The sequence below is a fragment of the Grammomys surdaster genome, unplaced genomic scaffold (assembly GCF_004785775.1).
Source record: "Grammomys surdaster isolate TR1022 unplaced genomic scaffold, NIH_TR_1.0 126298, whole genome shotgun sequence".
NCBI lineage: Eukaryota > Metazoa > Chordata > Mammalia > Rodentia > Muridae > Grammomys > Grammomys surdaster.
Genome location: NW_021621098.1, coordinates 8,276,882 through 8,292,212, shown reverse-complemented (window position 1 = coordinate 8,292,212; position 15,331 = coordinate 8,276,882). Strand labels below are relative to the sequence as shown.

The window sequence follows — 15,331 nt, the reverse complement described above, 5'->3', positions numbered from 1 at the left end:
CTCTACCTTGTTTTTTTAAAGACAGGTCTCTTACTGACCTTGAAGCTGGTCAGTGAGCCCCTGAAATGTGTTTCTTTCATCCCAGCACTAAGGTTACAGAAACATACCTGCCCACGTGGTTTTAAATGGGTGTTAGGGATCTGAGCTCAAGTTCTCATTCTTGCACTTTACCCACTATGCCACCTTCACGGTCAAATCCTTTCATTTATTAAAGGCAATTTTTTCCTTTCTTTTTCATTCACTCAAAAAAAATTTTTTTTTCCAATCTTGGGAATTAGACCTAGGCCCTTAATGATGAATGCTAGGTTAAGAATTCAACTACATCTTAGCCATGATCAATCAATATTTAACAAAAATGTCAAAAACCATTTAAAAAGAAAAGGACAGGGCCTGAGAAATACATTGAATTGACCTCTGGCCTCCTTAAGAGAGTATGTAGACACACTCTCTTGTGTACGTGTGTGCGCACATACACACACAAAAGAGACACACAGGGAGAAGCGGCCTCTTAAATGGTGCCGAAACAACTGGGTATCATATGCTCAACATCATTAACTCATTAGGAAATAAATTAAAATGACAGTAATACATGAGCTCATTCCTATTCAAACAGTTACCTAATTTTAACACTGTGGAGAAATCAGAATCCTAATTTCTTGGTGAGAAAAATGAAATAGTCCAGCAACTATAAAAAAAAGCTTAGCAGTTCCAGGAAAGTTAAGCACAGAATTACTACATGATCCAACAATTTCACACCTAAGTATACATTCAGAAGAATACAGATGACATCTTAGCACTCAGGGAAGCAGAGACAGGCAGACTGAGTTTGAAGAGATTAAGAAAATTTGGTGGTTTCCTGTGGCTAGATGGTAGGGGAACAGAGAAAGACAATTTAATGGGTGAAAGGTGTTTAGAAGTTAGTGAAAGGATTTTAGTACTAGATAGGGGAGACAGTTGTACAACCTTCTAAAGATAATAAATGCTAGACCTACAAAAATAGATGGGTACCATTTTGAAAATGCCCAGGAAAATGAACTGGGCATCTACCAAATGCTACCAATAAAACCAGCCAGATGTCATATGCTTCTTACATCTAACCATCACTAAGTTTTCTTGTTCAAGTCCTAAATGAGACACATGGAGTCATTAGACAGGTCAAGCTTTTAGATTTAAATCCCAATTTAAACTGCTATGAGTTTGGGATAGCATATTAAATTATACAGTCGGTTGCAAGCAGCAAATGGGGTACCTCGATCTTCAAAAAGCAAATCTCTTGAGTTCTCAGGCCAGCCAGGGACACATACTCAGATAGTTCAAACAAAACAAAAAACTCAAAGTAGGACTTAAGTAAAAAACAAAACAAAATAAGCAATGAAAAAAGGATAAACCTAATAAATCATACTATAAAGTTTTCTTAGCTTTCACAAATATTTAAAAGATTGTTAAAAGAAAAAAATTAATAAACATGATTACTGAGGTTTGGTTTTTTTGCTATGTCTTGTAATGCTAAATACTGGCCCCTAAGGTCTGGTTGTCCCCAGAGACAAGGAAATCTTCACATACACCCAGTGATGCTATGTAACCTTGCTCCTTAAAACTATTGGTTAAATAAAGATGCCTACAATCTAGCTAGGCAGAAGAGAGGTAGGCAGAATTTAGATTCCCACGGCTTGGGGGCTGAGGAAAGAAAGAAGGTGGAGAGAGAGGACACCATGGGGTGAACAACTGAGGGCTGGCCAATCAAAGTAAGAGCAGCTCAGAAGGAACATGGCAAGTCATATCTCAGGATTATTAGCAGGGCAGTAGACATTACAGCATAGAGGGTAGTTATCTGTACCACTCTAATGGTTAACTATAAATACAAAAGGTTTGCATATTTTATCCCAGAACTGAAAGATCTAAGGAATGGTAGAAACCCCCAACTGCAATTAAGCATATACTACAACACATGATGATGGTGTAAAACTTGGAACCCAGTAGTCCAAAGCTTAAGTCATTGGCAAAAGATAACAAACATGAGCAATTTTAAGAACTGGATTTTAAGAACTGGAAGGATTTACGGAATTAATCCTTGACCAATGAGATTTTCACATGGCTAATTTGCTGTATAAAAGCAGTGAGGAAAAACTAGACTTAAAACAAGTGTGAGGCTTTCCCAGTAATTACTTAAGAGGCTCCTCTCTTGGCTATATCTAGACCTATTTTAAGCCTGGTGCCTGAGAGATAAGACTGCACAACTCTCTTCAGCTATGAGCTGACGGGAACTCTTAATTTCCGTTTCCATAGTCACAAAAACTGACCTGATCCCTGTCCACAGAATTATAGCTAACCATCAAGTCTCATGAGACCCAAAATATGTTCCCTTCCATGACTAAAGTTAAAACATACTCCCTGCTCTCATCCTCCAATCTTTCCTGAGAGGCCTGGCAATTCTCATCTGTGTCTTTCATGTAGATAGTGTGGATACTGCTACTGAACAGCAACAAGACCCAGGAGAATATCTGGGAAGTGAAGGCAGTTATCTTCGGAAAACAAACCGAATGATATTAACCTTCTTAAACTGTTCCTTTTATTCACTGTCAGTTATGTTTAATCAGCTTTTTAGTTAAACAGAGAATGCTAATAACTAATCCCAACCTTTCCTAATACCCTGGTCTTTTTTGATAAGGGGCACAGAAAGTAGGATGCTGGTCAGAGACCACTGCAGGAAGGAAGAAATCTGAGTTATTATATAACAGGTACCGTATAGTTTGGAGTGACCAATATGGTTGGGAAATTTATGGAAACATGTACAATAATAATGTTAACTGCATTTGATGACACTGAAATACACAATTTAATATGTTTAAAATAGGGTTGACAGGATGGCTTTGAAGATAAAGGGCTTACCATGCAAGCCTACCAACCTGAGCTCAATCCCTAAAAACTAAGTGAAGATAGAGAGAATGAGTTAGTTCTACCAAGTTTTTCCTCTGACCATCCATATGTGCCTCATGGCAACACACAGCTCTCTCTACCACGTACCACACATCACATACCTCACAAGAATCCAATCCAATCCAATCCAATCTTCCAATGGTAAATTTTGTGACATATACTTCACATAAGAAAAATTATTGGGCTGGAGAGATGGCTCAGTTAAGAGTACAGACTGCTCTTCTAGAGGATCTAAATTCAATTCACAACAACCACATGGTGACTCATAACAATCTGTAATGGGATCTGATGCCCCCTTTTGGTGTGTCTGAAGATAGTGACAGTGTACTCACATACATAAATACATCTTTAAAAAAAAAAAAAGAAAGAAAGGAAAAAGTATTACCTTGAAGGTCTCCAATCATCTCAGAATCATGCCCTCTGTCTCTTCGCTCAGCTTCCAATACAGCTTGCAGCTGGTAGTAATCCTTGTCTGCTTGTGACTTGGAATTCTCTAAAATTCTGTTTCTTTCCTGTAATTCTCTGTTCAGGGACTCTAGCTGACTAATTGTCTTGCTCATCTCTGTGTGATTCTTCCTTAATCTGACAGCTGTGTCTGATTCTGTCCTAAGTAAGTCATTCGCTTCTTCTAACTATTAGAAAAGAAAAGAAGAAGTTTGACCAAACACGATCATGTTTCTTTTAATTAACTATAATTTTAAAAGAATCCTGACGAAGAACTGACCTGCTTCTGTAACTGTGTCACTTTCTCATTAGCAAGCTGTGAGCTCTGATTTGCTTTCCGTAAGTCTTCCAACTGGTCCTTTAGTGTAGAAACTAGGAAGTCAAAGATTATGTAGAAATTACATATTGTTAGAAAAAAAATACATCTTTTTAATAATAAAATTTATTCTTAGACCACAACAATGAGTGAAATTAGGTCCATTCCCACTCCCTAAACAAATTCTATCTTACATGTTCTTATATTCTAAATCTATCAAGAAGTAGAGCATAGTTTTACAATATAAAGTAAAACTGCTTTGTTTCCAATACTACAGTATTCCAAATTCTTTTATTGTCTTCATGGGACCAATCTATGGTGTAATAGTACAAAGCTACTTTTGCCAAGTGCCCCACCCCACACTCCAACCAGGGGTGATTTGATATTCCCTGCAGACTCTTCTCAAATATAAGAGCTCAAGTTATTCTCTTCCCTTAAATCCTGAGTACTGGGATATAGGAATGTACCACCATATTTAGTTATAAAGCTAGTTCTTTGACTTTGAATATTAAAATTACTTGAATAATTAAGTATTTTTAAAATGGTACAAAATTCAAAAGATAGTAAATGGTAGAATAACGAGGATTCTCCTCTAGTTTTTTCTTAACTGACTCTTCTACAACTACTGTTTTTCCTTCTTAGGTGAATCTATGAATCAATATCCTAAGATGAAACCAAATATATCATACATATGTTTTCACAAGTACATCTACAGAAATACATACATATTTAGAATATGTATATAAGGAGATGCTTTTTTCTGGTTTTTTTTTTTTTTTTTGGTTTTTTTTTTTTTTTTTTGGTTTTTCGAGACAAGGTTGCTCTGTGTAGTCCTGGCTGTCCTGGATCTCACTCTGTAGACCAGGCTGGCCTTGAACTCAGAAATCCACCTGCCTCTGCCTCCCAAGTGCAGGGATCAAAGGTGTGCGCCAACACTGTCCAGCACTTTTTTCTTTTGTTAAGCTATATATTTTTATGATATTTCAATATAATAGATATTCTAATATCTATTATATCACTAAACACATTGTTTATACTTTATCAGTTAGATATGAAGAACCTTATATGAGATTGCATACATATATATACATTTATAAAATAAACTAAAAATAAAATGATTGTTATCAAATGGTATAAAAAAACTTTTAAATGTAATATAATTGCAATATTGACATGAAAATATAAAATTCTAGTCAAAGGTGGTGGCACATGTCTTTAATTCCAGCACTTGGAAGATAGTGGCAGATGGGTCTTGAAGGCTAGCCTGAGCTATTACTGGGGGTGGGAGTGTGGCAACTCTAGCTTAACAGTTCTTAAATAAGCTACTTGTTAGAAACGTTTATAGAAATATTGTTGTCAATATCTGTATCAGGCCATGTATCTATACCATAATCTCTGGAGTTTGGGTGTGAATGTTCTGTTTTTAAGTTTTTTGTGTATGGGAGTTCTGCCTGCATGTATGCCTGTGTACCATGTGTGTGTACAGTGTGTGCAGAGGCCAGAAGAGGCCAGAAACTGGAATTACAAGTGGTTGTCACTTTATAGGTGCTGAGAATTGAACCTGGGTCCTCTTATAAAACAGCCAGTGCTCTTCACTACAGAAGCATCTCAGCAGCCCTGATATTCATGGTCTTTAATGATTCTCAGGTGATTCTGGTATGAACATAACTGTAACAATCTTAGCTAAATAACACTTAAAGGCTTTAGTAAGTTATAAATGTAACTGACGATTTGGGTTATTTAACTCGTCTGTATATTACTATAGTTAAGACGACTTCATGATAAAGATAGTTCACTATTTAGACAAAAACTTTGGGGACTGTGGTTATAGCTCAGTGGTAGTGTCTACCTAGATAGTCCAACATTTTCAAAAGAACAATTCACCTTCATTTTCTACATTTCTTCTCTTCTCATTTTCCTGTTCCACTTTTCTTTGGTACTCATTAATTCTATGTTGTAGCAACATCTTTTCTTTCTCAATTTGAGACACCGAAGATTCTAGATTTCTTCTTTGATTCCCCTAAAATTATGACAACAGTTACAATTGACACATAGTTTAGGGAGTACTTTGCTCTTTAAAAATATTTCAGATGAAATCCTAAGATTGATTTTTAGCTTAAAATCAGGTAGTATATTCTATTCTTTTCAGTTGTGCTTATGTGTACACAGTATATGTGTGTGAGTACGCATGTGTGTAGGAGGCCGGCAGCCACTGTCAGGTGCCTTCCTCTACTGTTTCTCTTCCAATACCACTTGAAATACGGTCTCTCACTGAACCCATGGCTTACCAACTGGAAGACTGGTTGGTAGTCAGATTTAGGTCTACCTATCTCTACACTGTTTTCCCTTGATAGGGTTACAGTCATGCTCAGCTATGTCCTGAGACCCAGGTAGTACATTCTAATGACACTCTTGCAGTAACAGATAAAATATGTCTTACAAAGTAAGACACTCCTACTTGAATCAGACAGATCCACCTTCTGTGTCTGAACCACCATCAGGGTATTGACACATTTTTTGTTGCTTTGTTTTTATATTTAAAATGTGACATCAGGAAATTCTGTTTTACTATGTGATTTTTCTACATCTTTCTATCTTTTATATAGAATCTTTATCTTTTATATCTATCTTTTATATATATACTATCTTTTATACAGATATTATCAGAGAGATCTGTAGAGGTGATATAGATCTCCGTAGTAGTTCAACTTCTCTAAGATTTTGTCATTTTAACTTTAAAATTCAATGTGCATATGTGGTCTGAGTATAACTCTCAGGAATCCATTTCCTCCTGTGACTTTCTAAGATGTAGGGGTAGTACTTGAGTTATCAGGCCTATACACAAGAGCCACTACCTACTGAGCCCCATCTTCTAACTTTAAATCTAACTTGAAGCTGGGCACCGTGGCATTCATGTGTAATCTCAACACTTCGAAGGTTGTGGTAGGATTAGAAACACGAGTCACCAACTCAAAGCTCTTGAAAGCTTTATACTTTTACATTTGTTTAAATCTACAATTAAGTTAATGATCACAAGGTATGACACATGAAGGTTCAGATCTTGGCCCACAATTGCTCCAGCATTGTTTGCTGAAGAATTACCTTTCCTCCACCAAAATGCTTTTGAAACTTTGTCACGAGTTAGTTGACCATAATTGTGTTTTGTTCTTTTCCTTCCTTCCTTCCTTCCTTCCTTCCTTCCTTCCTTCCTTCCTTCCTTTCTTTTTTTAAAAAAGATGTATTTACGATGTATACAGCATGTATACATCTGCATGTATGCCTACAGGCCAGAAAGGAACAGAAAATCTCATTATACATGATTATGAGCCACCAGGTGGTTGCTGGGAATTGAACTCAGGACCTCTGAAAGAGCAGCTAATACACTTAACCCTGAGGGCATCTCTCCAGTCCTATGTAGGTGTAGTTCTGTTCTTCATTCTATTTTCCTAATTTACAGTCTTAAGTCAATATCATGCAGTTTTCATCACTATAGTTATGATTATTCTAAACACATTATTGTGTCTCGTGCAAAAAACACAGACAGGCTTACTACTTCTTCTCTGATCTTTTTTTGGTTATATGTCCTGACTACAAGTTCTAGTACTAGCTGAATAATTATGAGATGAGAGATGATGTGCTTTTGTTATTAACAGACCTTAGAGGAAGTACTTACTCTTTTACAATTAGCTATAAAGTGAAATGTAGGTTTTGTATATGCTATTTATCAACTTGAGTTTTCTCAAAGTTTTTACTGTGAATGGACACTGCATTTTGTTTAATGCCTTTTCTGTATGGTAAGATCATTTGGTTTTTCTTCTTTAGACTTAATATAATGAATTAAGTGACTGATTTTAAAATATTAAATAAATCCTATATCTCTGAAATAAACTACAACTAGACAGGTTATCTTTTTATGTGCTGCTGAGATCTACGTTAGTATTTTGCTAAAGACTTGTAGTTGTGATAGTGATCTCTAGTTTTCTCTAAAGGCTATGTAAAGTTACTAGTCTAACAAAATGAGTTAGAAAGTATTATTTTGACATGCTGTAAATTACTTGTTTTCTTTAAACTTGGCAGAATTCTCTAGTGAAGTTATCTAGTCATTGAGACTCACATTTTTTTGTGCAGGTGGGGAAGAGTTTTAAAATTATAAATTCACTTTCCTTAGAGTTATATATAGTTATTGAAATGATCATTTCCACACTGAGTTGTGGCATGTTGGATTTTTCTAGCAATTCATTTAATACACTTAAATGATATGTTTACAGCTGTTCACATCATTCCCTCACAACTCTCTTTTACTCCTGACTCTGATTCTATCTTTTTTGTCCTTTGACAACCTTGCCAGAGATTTGCCAATTCTGTGGATCTTTTCAAACAAGTTCTTTTGTTCCATCCATTTTCTTCCTTGTCATTTCCAACTGCAGTGACCTCTATCTATCCTTTTCACTGTTTTTGTTAAGATTCATTATTATCAACTTTTCTTCTTCTAATATGAACACGTATGCTATATAATCTTTCCATTAGGAACTGTGTTAACTGAATCTCACAAATTTTGATTTTGTATTTTTCTTCATTTTTCTTACATTTAATTATGTATTTTCTTCTTTTAAATTTATTTTTTAATGATTTATTTATTTATTTATTTTATATATATGAGTATACTATTGCTCTCTTCAGACACACCAGAAGAGGGCCTAAGACCCCATTGCAGATGGCTGTGTGCCACCATGTGGTTGCTGAGAACTGAACTCAGGACCTCTGGAAGAGCAGTCAGTGCTCTTAACCACTGAACCATCTCTCCAGTACTGATTATGTATTTTCAATGATGAAAAGGTTTACATTTTTTTGAAACATAAAAGCTTGAAGATATAATCACCATTCTAATGTAATTTTATCTCTTTGAGCGTGCCTCTTTTTCTCATTTGACTTTTACATGTTCAGTTTTCCTGTTATCTTTCTGTTACTCCTTCTGGCCTGATTATATTTTGGTCAGGACACACTATTCATTCTGATTCCTTTAAGTATACTTCATGGCACAGGACAAGACCTATCTTGGTATGTTGTCCTTAAGCACTTGAAAAGGATGTATATTCTGCCACAGCTGAACAGATACAGTTAATGATGTACTTGTGGTCTATAAAGTCTACTCTTGTTATTTTGAGGGCATGGAAGGAGGGGCCCATAATATTCCTACTATTTACTTTATGTTCTGAGACAGGGTCTGATGTATTCTAGGCCAGCTCTGAACTTGCTATATACTTGAAGATGACCTTGAACTTTTGTTCTTCCTGCCTCCATTTCCCAGGTATTAGGATTATAGTTATATACCAACATCTCTATTTTATGAGGTTGTGAGAACTCAGGCTATGCAAGTACTCTATTAACTGAGAAACCTGTGGTGTTTCTTAGAAATCCCGTACCCCAGAGCTGGTCTGCTTTCTTCAACTTTTCAGGATCACATTTTTTCTACATTTAACGTACAGGAATTTTAGCTGTACTTAGTGATAGAAGAGGGAACAGTATTTTCACTTTGCGTCTCTTTAAGAAGGACTATATTAATTTAATAATTAAGACCTTCCTCTTGATCTTGAACTCAAAAGGATAAATAACTTAAACATACAGTTTATCTGAATTTAGGATTGATTCCTTAAACAATCAGAATGAAATACCAAATGCTAACTAAGACTAAGTTCATACTGAGGCTAATGGAAAAAAGTTGTCATGATCTTTAGATGACTACATTTATATCCTAAAGTCACAAATTAAAGAGAAAAACATCACTAACAGATACAATTACCACAGGGAAGAAAAACAGGACAACATAAAATTTATCAAAGATTAAATCTAAAAAGACAAAGGATATTTTACATTAGAAGAAGACTAGAGATTGTCTATTTCTGCCTAAGGGAGTAATTGCATACAATCGAAAGTTAACTAAGACTAAAAATATATCATATATTTTTGCACAAACATCTATCAGGAAATATTGTTTCTCTGCTAATTAAACCAGGCTGGTAGGAAATCATAGAAAACACAAATACTTCTAAACTCAATTGTAAGCCCCACTGATCATATGGTATCATGTGTATATCAATCATTTGAAATATTTCTTATTTTTCTTCCCAGTCTGCCCTTCTGACAAAGTTGCAGCTTCTATTTTTGATCTCTTGCTGGCTTTTTGTTTTTCAACTATCAAGTTGAAATTTATGTACTAAAATTTCAACATGGTCTTAGAATAAAGTTGTATAAAGGGAACTGAAGTATAATCTGTAAACTTAACCTGGAGTCTAAGGTAAAATTTTCATCTTAATCTCTCATTATGTTTTGTGATTCAAAATGAAATTGCCTCTAGAAACATACCAAAGTGAAAGGGGGAAAATGACACAATGAAAAATTACGTGTAACGTGTACTTAGTAAACTAGAAAGATTAAAAAGTACCTCTTCATCCAATTCTTTCATTATCTTGTCTAGTTTTAAGTTTGAAGTTCTGTAAAAACAACAACAAAAAATAGATTATAAATCCATTTATTTCCATTACCCAGTGTTAATATCAACAATCTTTTTCACTTGACTTTCTTAAAACCTAATGTGTGAGTTTGTGTGTGTGTTTGGGGAGGAGTGAGATGTGGGGAGGGAAGAAGGGATACAGGGATGGATGGATGGATGAAGGGAGGAAGGGAGGGAGGGAGGGAAGAAGGGATGGATGGATGGATGGATGGATGGATGGATGGATACGTCTTGGCAGGTCTAATGAAGACATGTGCTCCTGTGGAGTGATAAATATATTTTTTAAGGCACACAAATTATGTAAGATTAAAAGGTGCCAACTATACTGAAATACAGATAAAACATTTTAAAACATGTATAGTTCAGTGTTTCCTTTGTAATATACTAATTGGCATGGTATGGTAGCAATAATTTCAAAGTATTGATGAATATAATTGAGATAGATAATGCAACAATATCAATACTGGAAAACATCTTGACTTCTATTGGCAAAAAATCATAACTACAGTCTATTATCTGTAGATTGATGTTTGGGGAAAAGAAAAAGAAAAAGAAAACTCTGGGGCCAGCAGGATGGTTCAGCAATAACAGTGCCTGCTGCATGTATCACGATCTCAGTTGGGACCCAGTCTAACACCCTACACACACATACACACACATACACACACACACACACACCACAAAACACACACACACACCCCACAAATGCACGCCTCTGCACTCATACACACAATGCTACTAAAAAAAAATTTTAAATGTAACTTTTTCTCCTGTAAGTTTCTCAACTACCAGGTGGTGATGGCATGTGCCCTTGATCCCAGATGGTCTACAGAGTGAGTTCCAGGACAGTCAAAAATATACAGAGGAATCCTGACTTGAACCCCTAACCCCCAAAAAGTATTTCTGAACTACCTAATACAGTATGCTATCAAGGAAAAGCCACTCAGTCTATCATAAAAGATTACGTGAATGATGGGATAAGTGGCATACATCAAATGAGTAAATGCACTAGGCAATGTAGGCAAAATTCTGAGATCTATCCAAACTGCATTATCTCCACCACAATGGTCTCTAAGCTAATTCTGACTTCTAACACGGTGGTTCTCAACCTGTGGTAATTTCCCCTTTGGGGTCGCAGCATATCAAGATATTTACATTATGACCCACAACAGTACCAAATCATATTAATGATGTAGCAACAAAATAATTTTATAGTCCTATACAGCTCCCTTCAATACTAATTTCCCTTTGGTCTAGAACGTACAAGTACTTTATATCAACAGGGAATTATCCTTGACTAATCTTCCTTTTATTTTTTAACAACAACTTAGGTTAAAAAATGGAAAAGTCAAGTGCTACCTATTACCCAAGAAGTTATTTTTAATCTGTAGGCATGTACATGTGTACAGGTACACAGTGTAAGTAGAGTGAGGCAGCCTAAAGTTGACATTAAGGTATTTTCCTTGATGATGCTCCACTTTCTACTAAGGCAGTACTGGAATGCAGAGGATCCCTCTCTGCACTCGCTATACAGAACTGGCAGTATAGGCAGGTGCCATGCCTACCTGGCCTATAAGCTAGTGAGTGGATGACGGAAAATCACTTTTCAATTATTTAATGACCTTTAGTAATTCCACCATTCTTAAGGTAAATTTCATATCCCTTAGTTTGTCAAAAACAATGTCCTTTAATATGCTGAGTGTCCCTACTTTCTCAGGCTCATTTCTGTCTTTTCTTCTTATCTAACAGCTAATCAAGTTCCCTTACAAGGCCTCCACATATGTGTAATTTCTGGACTTTAACTCTTTCTTCTACTCTTCCCACTTCAGTCCTCTCACCCAACTTTTTGGCTCTGGGTTTTTAAAACATCCAATAAAGTGGTATAGGAATCTAATGATAAAATCCTCATTTTTTTTCTTTTCTTCCTTTCCCTCCCTCCTTCCTTCCTTCCCTCCCTTCTTCCCTCCCTCCCTCTCTTCCTTCCTTTCCTTCCCTCTTCCCCCCCACTTCTCTCTCCCCCCCCCCTTTTTGAGGGAACTGGCATAGTCTTATACATGTAGCCCAGGCCGGCCTTGAACTTGTGATCTTCCTGTTCCACCTCTTCAGTGCTGGGATTACAGGTGTGAGCCATCAACCATGGTGTTCTTCTAATACATTACTATATCATTTTATTCTTCCTAACTTACCATGTACCATATTAATCTATAATTACATTATCTTCCCTAATGTTTACAAGCTCCACATAAATAGGGACTATATGTTCTTTGATTTAATACTATATTGTTGGTATGCACATTATTTGGCACAAACTAAAATTTTTTTTAAGATTTATTTATTTTATGTAGGTGAGTACAGTGTAGCTATCTTAAGACACACCAGTAGAGGGCATCAGATCTCATTACAGTTGGTTGAGTCACCATGTGGTTGCTGAGAATGTCTCAGGACATCTGAAAGAGCAGTCAGTACTCTTAACCACTGAGCCATTTCTCTGGCCCCCAAAACCTTTATTAAATGAATGAAATTAAAATTATTTGAATGCCTGGGCTGAAAACTCTTAATCCTCTTGCCTCAGTCTCTTAAAGAGTTGGGATTAAGTCTGTCATTTCCATTTCTTGAGGTTACAAACTTTCCTATGATCACCTGCTTTGGCCATTTGATTTCTTCCTCAAACCCGTTATCAACAAAGTTTTAATTCTGTTTAAAAATTTTAAGGATTTATTTCAAAATATGTATATATATATGCCTGTATGCAATTGAGCACAGATGTCTACAGAGTTCAGGAGGAGGTGTCAGATGCCCTGGAGCTGAAGTTACAGGTGGTTGTGAGCCACACATGGCTGCAACAGTAGTAAGCACCCTGAGCCATCTTTACAGCCCCTAAATTTTTAAAGTAGCAACGTCTCTGTAATTGTATGTTTGTATCTACTCTTTTCTTCCCTTATTTCTATACTTTACTCTTAGAAATTCCTACCAAATCCTGGCTTCAGTTGTTTGTTTATTGCATTTTTTTTCTTTTTAATTTTAAATTATACAGTTAGCTATATAATATATCAGGAAAGGTAGGCAGGAAAAAACATCTTGATTATTTCCTATTCCTTTAGTACTCTCAAGTTTTCCCAATACCATCTGTTACAATTTCTTTTACTCAATAATAGTCATAAAATGTAACTATAAAATTATTTATAGCTAATAAGTTTGAACATTATTTTGGGCTATTTTAAAAATGCCTTTGATCATCGTCTACTTTAGTGATTTTCAACCATCTAATGCTGTGACCCTTTAATAAAGTTCCTCACGTTATTATAGTGATATCCAACCATAAGATTATTTTCACTGCTACCTAATTGCAACTTCGCTACTGTTATGAATTGGAATATAAATATCCAATATGCAGGATAGTCTTACGCAGCCCTTTTGAAAGGGTCATTGGACCCATAAAGGCGTTGCAATCTCCAGGATGAGAACCACTCTACTCTATGAATATGTTATCAAAAGAATTTGATTCAACCAGGAAAAAAAACTGCAAAACGAACATCTCAGTGGAAGTATGAAAATTAGTCATTTTAGCTCAAAAGATTATTTTGCATTTCAGAAATTCCTTTCAATTAGCTACTTAAAACACAATGGAGGGAAACATAATGAATGTGGTACCTAACTTTTAAAAGCCTGAAGGAAACATATATGTACCTAATGCCAACAACGCAAATGTTCCTTACTCTTCTTTCTGCAGTGCTAGGGATCAAACTCAGGGCCATGGCCATGTGTATGCTAAGTACCCACTCTACTATCAATCTACATGACAAGCCATTGGTATTATTTTCAATTCTGGCCAAGACACTTTTAATGGAGGTGCATAAGTAGCAACTTTGATATCCCGATCTTCCATATACTAGGTGTTGACAGAGTATACATCTAAAATACATACCTAACTTCTTTTTTTTTTTTTTTTTTTGTTTGTTTGTTTGTTTTTCGAGACAGGGTTTCTCTGTATAGTTGTGGCTGTCCTGGAACTCACTCTGTAGACCAGGCTGGCCTCGAACTCAGAAATCCGCCTGCCTCTGCCTCCCAAGTGCTGGGATTAAAGGCATGCGCCACCACCGCCCGGCCCATACCTAACTTCTAATAGAAGAGAGTATCACTGAAGGACAGTCTTACCTGCATTTCTGCTCCATTTCATCTTTTAATTGCATTTCATTATGCAGTTGTTCTTCAAGCTTGTAGATTGTTTTCTGTAAACTTTCCTGCTTTAATTTAAAAAAAAAAATCCTTCATACTGCTAACGTTCAGAGAAATTAAAAGTAACACCTTTTGTTAACATTTTATGGCTGTTTAGAATATGATTATTTACTTCAACCCTTTATCTTTCTGAATAATGTTAGTTTGTATTTTTCAATAATTGTACATAATTCATAGTATCAAAACATTATATATTAGCTCAATATATACATTTTTACGTTTTATATAACAGTTAAGAATATACAATAACCCAAAGACATAGGCCCAAAATATTATAATGTAGTGTTAGTAAGACTGCCTATACAATGTTCTAAAGAAAAGAAGCCACTTCTAATTTTACCAAAAATATAAATGCTTTAAGGTGCATCTAACAGATGAAAAAATTAGCCTAAAGGAGAAGAAATTAGAAAGAAAGCATTTTAGCACAAACAAAAAGGAGAGAAGAAAATATGATATCTGATAATGGGAAAAAAATCAAATACAGCACAAGATAAAATATCACTAAGGAATTAACTCATATCAAACTTTAAGAAATGAGTAGGACCATGATCCTTGTATGCACAATAAAACTTGAGCAGTTAATGTTCTAATTTGTAACATAATATTGACATCCTAAAATAATTAGTATTCTAGGACTAGGAATTAGTTCATCAGTAGTGCTTGTCATACAAGCATCCATGTAAGGAGAGGGTATGGTGGCACATGATTATAATCCTAGTGCTAGACAGGGAGGAGATAGGATGCCTGGGGTTTGTTGGTCAGCCAGCTTAGCTCATCACTGAGCTCCAAGATTAGGGAGAGATTGTAGAATCAAAGAAAAAGGTGGAGTAGCCGGGCGGTGGTGGCGCACGCCTTTAATCCCAGCACTTGGGAGGCAGAGGCAGGCG

The 15,331-nt window shown here is 35.8% G+C and overlaps 1 protein-coding gene across 2 annotated transcripts in view; it reads right to left on the bottom strand.

Annotated features, from left to right (window-relative positions):
• Nucleotides 1-15,331, bottom strand: part of Rock1 (Rho associated coiled-coil containing protein kinase 1) — a 111,455-nt gene that overhangs the window by 31,938 nt on the left and 64,186 nt on the right. Inside the window, exons 12-16 of one of the 2 annotated variants that reach the window (XM_028759484.1) lie at nucleotides 14,364-14,452; nucleotides 10,140-10,188; nucleotides 5,582-5,717; nucleotides 3,662-3,753; nucleotides 3,323-3,569 (exon numbers count right to left, since the gene is read on the bottom strand). In XM_028759484.1, the coding sequence (XP_028615317.1) occupies nucleotides 3,323-3,569; nucleotides 3,662-3,753; nucleotides 5,582-5,717; nucleotides 10,140-10,188; nucleotides 14,364-14,452 (613 nt within the window). The remainder of the gene's footprint in view (nucleotides 1-3,322; nucleotides 3,570-3,661; nucleotides 3,754-5,581; nucleotides 5,718-10,139; nucleotides 10,189-14,363; nucleotides 14,453-15,331) is intronic. The other variant, XM_028759485.1, reaches the window with a different exon arrangement.